The 12070-nt window shown below is 40.6% G+C and overlaps 1 protein-coding gene across 1 annotated transcript in view; it reads right to left on the reverse strand.

Annotated features, from left to right (window-relative positions):
- The window catches only part of SNX6 (sorting nexin 6), a gene marked incomplete at its 5' end in the record, with an annotated part of 49492 nt that overhangs the window by 16802 nt on the left and 20620 nt on the right, over window positions 1–12070 (reverse strand). Inside the window, 3 exon segments of the mRNA XM_080706711.1 lie at window positions 3318–3423; window positions 5237–5332; window positions 10318–10441. Of these exon segments, the coding sequence (XP_080562837.1) occupies window positions 3318–3423; window positions 5237–5332; window positions 10318–10441 (326 nt within the window).

Below are 12070 nucleotides of genomic sequence, written 5' to 3' on the forward strand. Positions count from 1 at the left end.
CATACATGTATCTAAACATCACCCATGATACCCATTAATATGTACAATTTTTACTTGTTAGTTAAAAAGAAGTCTAATTAGCTGGGCATGGTGGTGCATGCTTATAACCCAAGTCCTTGGGAGGCTGAGACAAGAGAAGTGCAGGTTCGAAGCCAGCCTCAGCAACTTGGTGAGACCATTTCCAAATAAAATACATATATAATAAATAGGTCTGGGGATGTAGCCCAGAGGAATAAGGTCCCTGGATTTCATCCCCAGTAACACATCCACACCCACACATGCCCACACTCACACACAAAAAAAGTCTAATTTAGCCAGATATGGTGGTACATGCTTATAATCCCGGTACTTGGGAGGCTGAGACAAGAGGATCATAGGTTTGAGGCCAGCCTCAACAAATTAATGAGATTCTATTTCAATATTAAAAGAGCCGGGTGTGGTGGCGCATGCTTGTAATCCCAGTACTTTGGAGGCTGAGAGAGGAGAATTGCACAGGTTCGAAGCCAGCCTCAGCTACTTAGTGAGACCCTGTTTCCAAATAAAATATAAAATACATCTGGGCCGAGAGTGGTGGCACATGCTTGTAATACTCGCACTTGTGCAGGTTTGAAGCCACCCTTGCTCGCTTAAGAGACCCTGTTTCCAAATAAAAAATATAAAATAGAAGCCGGGCGTGGTGGCACACGCTTGTAATCCCCGCGCTTGGGAGGCGGAGACAGGAGGATCGCGCAGGTTCGAAGCCAGCCGTGCTGGCGTAAGAGACCCTGTTTCAAAAATATAAAATAGGTCTGGGAGTGTAGCCCGGAGGAAGGAGGGCTTCCAGGAACCCCAGTACCACCAAAATAAAAAAAAAAAAAAAAAAAAAAAAAAAATATATATATATATATATATAATAGGTCTGGGAGTGAAGCCCGGAGGTAGAAGGGTTTCCAGGAACCCGAGCACCACCACCAAAAAAAAAAATCTGGGAGTGTAGCTCAGAGGTAGAAGGCCCCTGGGTTCCATCCTCAGTACCACAAAATAAAAAGTGGCGTACACTTGTATCCCAGCATTCAGGAGGTGGAGGCTGGAGGATCGCAGTTCATGGACAGCCTCAGCTACTTAGTGACCCACTAGTACTTAGTGACTCAGCTACTTAGTAACTCACTGAGTTACCCTTGTAACTCAGTGAGACCCTGTTTCAAAAAAAAATAAATAAGGGCTGGGGGTGTCACTCACAGGTAAAATGTCCCTGGATTCCATCCCCAGTACTGCAAAACAAACAAACAAACAAATAAATAAAAGAGTTGAGGGTATAGCTGGAAGGTAGAATGCTTCTGAGTTCAATCCCCAGTATCACCATAAGGGGGGAAACACACACACACACATTAATTAATTAATTAATTAATTAATTTATTTATTTATTTATTGGTGGTACTGGGGGTGGAACCCAGAGGCTTTCTAGCCCCGGGCTATACTCCCAGGCCCATTTTATATTTTATTTGAAACAGGGTCTCACTAAGTCGCTGAGAGCCTCACTAAGTAGCTGAGGCTGGCTTTGAACCTGTGCGATCCTCCTGTCTCAGCCTCCCAAGTGCGGGGATTACAAACGTGCGCCACCACGCCTGGCTTTATATAAATACATTTAATTAGCAGCAAAAGAAGACTGATCTTTGTTGGAAAGGATGTGGAAAACTAGTACTCTCATGGCACTGCTTATGGATGTAAAACTGGCATACTCAGTTTGGTTAAAAGCTGGTCAGTTCTCTAAGGAGTTAAATACACATTTACCATATGGTCCAGCCACTCAAGATAAATGAGAACATTATATCCATACAATCATGTACAGGTGGCTCATTTCACCTTTATTTGTAATAAACATGAGCAAGAAACAACTCAAATATCCAACAATAGGTGAGTGGACAAATAATTGTATTAGTATATCCACACAATGGAATACTACTTAGCGCTAAAAAGAAATGATCAAAGTCTAATAATAAAAAATGCATACTTTATGGTTATACTTATATAAAATTCTGAAAAACAAATTTTTAAAATTTCAAGTCATGATAGAAAAAAACAGAGTAACTTTAGTGCAGCTCAATACTGATGCCTTGATTTGTATATACTAAGGAACCAGCACTTTTACTCATCTTTTCTTTGCACCATTAGTGTAAATATTAACATGGTAAAAAAGACAAAAAGTATAGTTTTTTTTTGTTTTTTTGGAACTAGGGGCTGAACCCAGGGGTAGAATATTCTGTCTCTGAGCTATACCTAGCCCCTTTATTTTATAATTTGGGCTTTTTAAAATTGTTTGTTTTCTTTTATTTGTTTAGCTGAGGATCAAACCCAGGGTCTTGTGACTGCTAGTCAAGTGTTCTGCCACTGAGCTACATCCCCAACCCTACTTTTTACATATGTGTGTATACTTTTTTGTGTGTGTGTGGTACTGGGGATGGAACCCAGGGGCATTCTACCTCCAAGCTACACTCCAGCCCTATTTTTTTATTCTTTATTTTGAAACAGGATCTCATTAAGTTCCAGAGGACCTAAGTTACTGAGGCTGGTAACAAACCTGCGATCCTCCTGTCCCAACTCTATTTTATTTTATTTTCTGAAATAAAAGGGTCTCACTAAGTTGTTGAAGTTGGCCTCAAACCTATGATCCTCCTGCCTCAGCCTCCCAAGTACTACAATTACAAACACGTGCCATCATAGCTGGCTAAAAAGTATAGTAATTAAAAAAAAAAAGTTTGACCTCACAGACTATTTTATTTGTGTGTGTGTGGTATTGGGGATTGAAGTCAGGGGGGTCTACCTTTGAGCTATACCCCTTGGCCCTTCTTATTTTTTATTTATTTATTTTTTGCAGTACTGGGGATGGAACCCAGGGGCATTCTACCTCCAAGCTACACTCCCAGCCCTATTTTTTATTCTTTATTTTGAAACAGGATCTCAGAGTTGCAAAGGGCCTCACTAGTAGCTGAGGCTGTCCTCGAACCGTGATCCTCCTGTCTCAGCCTCCCAAATGCTGGAATTACAAGCGGGCACCACCATGCCTGGCTAGCCTTTTTATTTTGAAACAGGGTTTTGCTAAATTGCTAAGGCTGACCTCGAAACTTCGATCCTTCTGTCTCACTTTCCAAGTATTAGGATTACAGGCATCAACTATATAGTCTGACTTTTAAAAAAAACCTTGGAGTTTAGGCTTCATAAGACCACAGTTTAAGAATCACTATTTCTATAACAAGAGTTTTAAAAATTATAAGAAAGAAGTCAACTTAACAATTACTCCATTTAAAAAAATGTAAACTTTAGGCACAGAAAAACCTTACTTTTGTGGGATCTTGTCATTCTGTCAGATTTAGCAGATGCGTCTTTAACTCGGTTATGGTATTCTAAAAGGAATGTTCGTTCATGTTCAAAAAAATCATCTACATCCTACGGGATAAAAAGAAAAGACGAATGTTTTTCACTTACTTAAGAATATATAAATCACTTACGTCACCATTATAAACATAAAAAGATCACCAGAGAAACAACACAGCTATCCTCAGAATCAGATTTTATAAAAAACATGCAATTCTCTTTTGTTTTGAGACTGGACTTCACTGTTGCCTAAACTGACCCTTTAATTGTGATCCACCCACCTCAGCCTCTTTGGTGGCTGAAACTATCGGCATGCCCAATGTGGGACAAGCATTTCTGTACATAAGGAATTATAGTTTTGTAGTTAAAGGCTCAGAGATCATGACACGGTTCGTGCTCAGATGTTGGTTCAGCTCAGATGTTGTACGATGCAAATGTTCCCACTGGTGCTCTGTTTTTACAAACACTTCATTGCTATCTACTTTTTTTTTTTTTTTGGGCGGTACTGGGGATGGAACCCAGGGGCATTCTACCTGTGAACTACACACCTTCTACCTCTGGGCTACATTCCCAGACCTATTTTATATTTTATTTGGAAACAGGGTCTCTTAAACCAGCTGAGGCTGGCTTCGAACCTGTGCGATCCTCCTGTCTCAGCCTCCCAAGTGTGGGTATTAAACAAGGGTGCGCCACCACACCCGGCTCTATCTATTTATTTTTGCGGGTCTGAGGATAGAATCCAGGGGCATTTCACCTCTGAGCTACACCTCTAGCCCTATTTTTTATTCTTTATTTTGAAACAAGGCCTCACTGAGTTGCAAAAGACCTCACTAAGTAGCTGAGGCTGTCTGTGAACTATTCTCCTGTCTCAGCCTCCCAAATGCTGAGATTGTAAGCATGCACCACCCAGCTGATCAACTGCTTTTGAGAAAAAGAAGAAAATTCTGGTATCTAAAAATTAAAATCAGCCAGGCGTGGTGCCGCACGCTTGTAATCCCAGCATTTGGGAGGCTGAGACTGGAGATCACGGTTCGCAGAAAGCCTCAGCTACTTAGTGAGGCCCTCTGCAACTCAGTGAGACCCTGTTTCAAAATAAAGAATAAAAAATTGGGCAGGGGGTGTAGCTCAGAGGTCAAATGCCCCTGGGTTCCATTCCCAGACCCGCAAAAATATAAAAAAATAAATAAATAAAATCCATTTTCCTGCCGGGCGTGGTGGCACACGCTTGTAATCCCTGCGCATGGGAGGCGGAGACAGGAGGATTGCACAGGTTCAAAGCTAGCCTTGCTGGCTTAAGAGACCCTGTTTCCAAATAAAATATAAAAATAGATCTGGGACTGTAGTCCAGAGGTAGAAGGGTATCCAGGAACCCCAGTACCACACACACACACACACACACACACACAAAAAAAAAAAAAAAAAAAAAAGAAGAAGAAGAAGAAGAAGAAAAAAAAAAAAAGTAGAATACCCCTGGGTTCCATCCCCACTACTGCAAAAATAAATAAATAAAAACAAACAAATAAATAAAATAAAAAATAGGGCTGGTGGTATAGCTTGGATGTAGAATGCCCCTGGGTTCAATCTCCAGTACTGCAAAAGCATAAAAAATTAGATAAAATAATAAACTGGGCATGGTGGTGCACGCTTATAATCCCAATACTTGGGAGGCTGAGTCAGGAGGATCACGAATTCACAGTCAGCCTCAGCTAATTAGTGAGGTCTTCCACAACTTTGTGAGATACTGTTTCAAAATAAAAGAATAAAATATAGGACTGGGTGTGTAGCTTGGAGGTAGAATGCCCCTGGGTTCCATTCCCAGTACCACACACACACGTAAGAAAAAGAAAATTCTTAATTATTAACACTATTAATTTAAAAAACTCACCTTCACTCCTGAAACAATTACTCCATCTGCTGATTTCACCATGTTTTTAAAGAAATCTTCAAGTTTCTCTTTTTTATTTTTTCCTCGCACACTCAACTGAAAGACAGGTAATTTCAATTAGCATTTGTTTATGAGATGACAATGAAAAGCAGTGCCTCCTTTATTCTTAGACATTTAAAAAGCAATCTCAAAAGAATCCCAGTTTGTTTTCTTTGTTTTTGTGGTACTGGAGATTGTACCCAGAGGCATTCTACCTTTGAGCTACACCCCAGCCCCATTTTTTATTTATTTGGAAACAGGGTCTCACTAGGTTGATGAGTCTTACTTCTAGCTGAGGCTATCCTCGAACCTGTGGTTCTCCTGTCTCGGCCTCCCAAGTAGAGGGCTTATAGGCGTGCACTTCGACACCCTGGTTAGAATCTGGCTTTGAACTTAATAAAGTGGCCAACTTGAGGACATAAAAGAGGAGTCTGAACCAAGTATATGCTATAATACAAGTTATATGGGAGACTAAAGCAGGAGCAAGTACAAGGTCAACTGGGAGTAATTTAGCAATTTTTTATTTTGAAATCCTCAAAAAAGGCTGGAGCTATAACTCAGTGGTAGAGCACCCCTAGGGTCAGTCCCTAGTACTGCAAAAATAAATATGTAAATAAACAAATAAAAGTAAAAGAAAGCCAGGGGCAGTGGCACATATTTGTAATCCTAGTACTTGGGAGGCTGAAACAGGAGGACTGCGGATTTGAAGCCTGCCTCAGTTACCTACCTAGATCCTGTTTCAAAAACAAGAAGTAAAAAAAGCCAGGCATGGTGGCTCACACTTGTAATTACAACAATTGGGAGGCTGAGACAAGAGGATGGCAGTTCATGGACAGCCTCAGCTACTTAGAGAGGCCCTTTGCAACTCAGTGAGACCCTGTTTCAAAAAGGAAAGTATTCTAAAGATCAGGAAGTACATGTATCAAGCAAAGCTAGTAAGATACCTTAGTCAAAGACTTAACATTATATTACATGGAAAAAAAAAAAAAAACACCACCACACCAACAAACAAGGACAAGCCAAGTGAAGTAGCACATGCTTGCAATCCCAGTATCTGGGAGGCTGAGATACAATGGACATAGGTTCCACAACAGCCTCAGCAAGTAGTAAGAGTTCTCATCAACCTAGCGAGACCTTGTTTCAAAATAAAAATAAAAAATGGGGCTGAAGGTGTAGGTTGGAGGTAGAATTTCCCTGGGTTCATTCCCCAGTACCACCAAACAAATAAACAAGGATAAAAAAATACATGACCATCTCAATAAATGTACTTTCAACAAATAAGGAAAAGAATCAAATTCCTTAACTTGATAAAGGACATCTATTAAAAAGTCCACAACAGGCTGGACATGGTGGCACACGCTTGTAATCCTAGTACTTGGGAGGCTAAAACAGGTTTGTGGCCAACCTCAGCAATTTGTGAGGCCATTCGTAACTTAGACCCTGTTTCAAAATAAAGAATAAAATAGGTCTGGGGTGTAGCTTGGAAGTAGAATGCCACTAGGTCCCATCCCCAATACCACATACACACAAAAAAAGTTCACAAGTAGGAACATCCTTGAGGGTGAAACACTGACTGCTTTCCCTCAACACCAGAAATAAGACAAGAAAGCTGGGCATGGTGGAACATGCTGGTAATCCTGGCATTTGGGAAGCTGAGACAAGAGGATCGCAGTTCACAGAAAGCCTCAAGCTACTTAGTAAGGCCCTTTGTAACTCAGTAAGATCTGTTTCTAAATAAAGAATAAAAAATAGGGCTGGGGGTGCTCGGAGGTAGAATACCCCTGGGTTCCATCCCCAGTACCACAAAAATAAAAAAAAGCTGGCCGTGGTGGTGCACGCTTGTAATCTCCATGCTTGGGAGGCGGAGACAGGAGGATCGCGCAGGTTCGAAGTCAGTCACACTGGCTTAAGAGACCCTGTTTCCAAAAATAAAAAGTATAAAAATAAAGGTCTGAGAGTGTATCCCGAAGGTAGAAGGGTCTCTAGGAACCCCAGTACCACCAAATAAATAAATAAATATATAAATAAATAAAAAATAAAAATAAAATAAACAAAACAAAGATGTCTGCTCTTAACACTTCTATTTACATGCACTAAAAATTCTAGCCACAGCAGTGAGGTAGGAAAAGAAACAAAAGCATCAAGACCAGAAAGGAAGAAATAAAAATAAATATATGAAAGCTAGCCAGGTGTGGTGACACATGCCTGTGATCTTGAAGGATCTGAGTACTTCAGAGGCTGAATAGGAGGATTCCAAATATGAGGTCAGCCTCAGCAATTTAGCAAGATGTTTCAAAATAAGAAGGGCTAGGAGTGTGGCTTAGAGTTAGAATGTTCCTAGGTTCGATACCCAATACCCCCCCCCCCAAAAAGAAATGTTCCTAGGTTCAATCTCCAGTACCACAAAAACAAAAATCAGTCAATCAAGCTGGGAGTGGTGGTGCACACTTGTAATCCCACCATTCGGGATGCGGAGACTGGAGGACCTGGTTCAAATACAGCCTCAGCTACTTAGTGAAGCCCTCTGCAACTTAATGAGACCCTGTTTCAAAATAAAGAATAAAAAACAGGGCAGGGGGTGTAGCTCGTAGGTCAAATGCCCCGGGTTCCATCCCCAGACCCGCAAAATAAATAAATGAATAAATAAAAATCATTCAATGAATCCAACTGGAGAGAGAAAAAAATTGGGGAAAGGGTACTGGGAGTGAACCCAGTGGCATTCTATCTCTGGGCTACACCCCAACCCTATTTTTTATCTTTTTGAAACAGGGTCTAAGTTATGGGAGGCCTCGCTAAGTTGCTGAGACTGGCCACAAAACTGTAATACTCCTGCTTCAAACTTCTAAGAACTGAGATTACAGACGTACATCACTCATCCACTAAAAAAAATTCTGCCAGCACTAAGAATAAAGAAATCTTTACAGATCAATCACTTAGTTTTGCATGTAGCAAAAAAAAAAAAAAAAAAAAAAAAATTTTTTTTTTGAGGTGGTTATTGGGACTTGAACCTATGGGCTCTACCTATGAGCTGTAACTCCAGCCCTGTTCTCTAATTTATTTTGAAACGGTCTTGTTACATTGCTGGGGCTGGCCTTGAATCCTATCTAGCCTCCCAAGTCCTGAGATTAGAGGCACGCGCCACCATGCAGGGTTGCAATGTGACAACGTTTTGGCAGGTAGAGAGGACAAGATGGAGGAAATTTAGGAGCGATCAGCACTGACGCCAGTTAAAAACAGACCAAGAAGTCGAAGATTTACTCAAAGTAACCTAGACTTCTTTAGCTTTAAGCACCTTCCTGAATTTTTCCAATAAGGCTTCAGAAGACTTAACTCAAACTTAAACATTAATCTTTTTTGTACTTGGGATCGAACCCAGGGGAACTCTACTCCTGAGCTACACTCCCAGCCCCATATTTTATTTTGGAACAGGGCTTCACTAAGTTGCTAAGGCTACCATGAACCTGCTATCCTTCTGTCTCAGACTCCTAAATACTGGGATTATAGGCATGCACCACCACACTTGGCTCAGCATTATAATCAATATAATAACTCTATTTCTTTTTATTTTTCTGTGTGTATGGTGGGGGAGTACTTTGGATCAAAGCCAGGACCTGTCACATGCTAGGCATGTACTCTACCAATGAGCTAAATATTCAGTCAAACTGAACATTCCTGAATCCGAAAACATGAAATTTGAAGTGCTCTAAAATCTGGAAAGCCGGGTGTGGTAGCATATGCTTATAATCCCAGTACTTGGGAGGCTGAGACAGGAGGATTGCAGGTTCATGGACAGCTCAGCTACTTAGTGAGACCCTCCGCAACTTAGTGAGACCCTCTTTCAAAATAAAGAATTAAAAAATAGGGCAAGGAAATGTAGCTGAGATGTCAAATGTCCCTGGGTTCCATCCCCAGACCCACTAAATAAATAAATAAATAAATAAATAAAGTTTTGGATTGGCAGGCATGGCAATGCACACTTGTAATCCCAGCATTTGGAAGGCTGAGACCGGAGGATCGTGGTTCACGGACAGCCCCAGCTACTTATGGCCTTTGCAACTCAGACCCTGTTTCAAAATAAAGAACAAACCAGGCGTGGTGGCGCACACTTGTAATCCCCGCGCTTGGGAGGTGGAGACAGGAGGATTGCGCAGGTTTGAAGCCAGCTGTGCTGGCTTAAGAGACCCTGTTTCCAAATAAAAATATAAAACTAGGTCTGGGAATGTAGCCTGGAGGTAGAAGGGTTTCCAGGAACTCCAGTACCACCAAACACACACACACACACACACACACACACACACACACACAGAATAAAAAATAGGTCTGGGGGTGTAGCTTGGAGCTAGAATGCCTCTAGGTTCCATCCCCAGCACCACAAAAGAAATAAATAATAAACATTTTTAAAAAGTTTTTGATTTCTGATTTTTTTTCCCCGGTACTGGGGATGGAACCCAGGTGTATTCTACCTCCAAGCTACAGCCAGCTCTATTTTGAAACAGGGTCTCACTGAGTTGTAATGGGGCCTCACTAAGTAGCTGAGGCTGTCTGTGAACCGCGATCTTTCTGTCTCACCTTCCAAATGCTGGGGTTACAAGCGCACACCACCACACTCAGCTTAGAGTTCTGATTTTTGGATTAGAGATGCTCAGTCTCTTATATGATTCACCATCATTTCTTTAATTAAGACAATCAAGTTCTACTGAAATACTGCATTACTATTGAAAATGTGCCACTTAAACTGCCTTGAAAATCAAAAACATTCTTCAAAAGGCCTTATGCTTTTCTAACTACTTTCCTTTTCCAATGACTCTAAAAAGAAATCTTAGCCAGGCGTGGTGGCGCATGCTTGTAATCCCCGCGCTTGGGAGGCGGAGACAGGAGGATCGCTCAGGTTCAAAGCCAGCCCTGGCTTAAGAGACCCTGTTTCCAAATAAAAATAGGTCTGGGAGTGTATCCCGGAGGTAGAAGGGCTTCCAGGAACCCCAGTACCACCAAAAAAAAAAAAAAAAAAAAAGTCACACTGCATTTGTCAATTTGATACTCACATCTTGATTATATTCCAAGAAGACATGGAAATTTAAATCTTTTCTCAAAATAGGATGTGCTGCCACACGACATAGGAACACTTCATGCATTGCAACTGTCTTCTTGAATATTGCCAAATATTCACTAGAAACAACACAAAAAATTAAAGGCAAAAAACTGTATCAACTAGAAAGTCATCTGCAATAAGTTTTTTTCAGCAAATACTCCGGATTATTCTAAATGCAAAATCAGAAATACAAAATATAATTCATGTAAACAAAGATTTGTTATGTTGTTAAATATATAACTCAGTTCTGAAAGAGATATCATGCTAGTTAATAATATTTTATACCTAAGTGTTAATATCTAGGTTTTATAAATTTTTCTTACTATGCAAGTTTTCTTACTATGCAAAGGTCACTACTGGGTGTTTGGTTTTACCTCCAGAGAAAATATTTTAATACAGCCTTAATGATTCAATTTCTATATAAATACTGCTCTCTATTTTTCAGTACTGAAGATTGAACCCAGGGGCATATTACCTCTGAACTACATCCCCAAACCGATTTTATTCTTTATTTTCAAACAGGGTCTCACTAAGCTGCAGAGGGCCTCACTAAGTAGCTGAGGCTGGCCATGAACCTGGATCCTCCTGTCTCAGCCTCCCAAGTACTGGAATTACAAGTGTGCACCCCCACACCCGGCTATAAGTACTGCTTTCAAACACCTTAGTATAAAACATATCAAAACCTAAATCTCAGTAAGCATATATTTCTTTCTTTTTTGTGGTACAGGGGATGGAACCCAGGTGTCTCACTAAGTTTCAGAGGGCCTAAGCAGCTGAGGTTGACTACAAACCTGTGACCCTCCTGTCTCAGCTTGTCAATACTGGGATTACAAGCATGCGCCCGGCTCAGTAAGCATATTTTCAATGTTAATAATAAGGAAACACATCACTGACTTTTTTCGACATTACACTGAAGAAATGTGTTCAAGATATTTTAATGCCATGAATGAACCCCAGCAAACATAAGAGTAATACAGGTCAGTTTCAGGGGGAAAACAACACTCAAAGAAAAGGCCTGATATTCTTGCCTCAACTACGTGCAAGAAGGATAAGTTTTACATACCAGCAAACCGGCAGGGTCAATGTTGGGAGAAGTTTGGTCTCTGTGAGGGTAGCCATTCAGTGAAGACAAAAAAGAAGGATGCAGAGGATGGAGGTAGCAGTAGAATAACCCCAGGGTTCTGTTATCCAACCCCTAACCAGACCACAAAAGAATCATGATCAGAGCCACTGGAAAATCACAGATCCTTCCTGTGAATGTGCCACTTTATGAAACTGCTATTTCCGGTTTTCAGTCTTATAAACTTTAGGTATAGATCTGTCTACTATCAGACTACTGCACTTAGCACCGATGGAATTCTCAAAATATGTCACTTACTACTATGACAAAGACCAATGTCGCTAATTTTTCAAGAGTTTATTTAGCATTTTATTGTGTGTGTGGTATTGGGGACTGAATCCAGAGGCATTCTACATCTAAGCTACATCCCACTCCTATTTTTATTTTTATTTCTATTCTGAAACATGATCTTACTAGGCTGATGAGTCTCACTACTTGTTGAGGCTTTCCTCAAACCTGTGATCCCTGACTCAGCTTCCCAATTAAAATTACAATATTTAGCTATTCTGAAAAGAAACCTAGTAGCAATATGGATATATGCTTGAAAACTGAAACTCAGTGGAAGGGTTGAAAGGAAATGAATGAA

The sequence above is a fragment of the Muscardinus avellanarius genome, assembly GCF_963383645.1.
Source record: "Muscardinus avellanarius genome assembly, chromosome: 12".
Lineage (NCBI taxonomy): Eukaryota > Metazoa > Chordata > Mammalia > Rodentia > Gliridae > Muscardinus > Muscardinus avellanarius.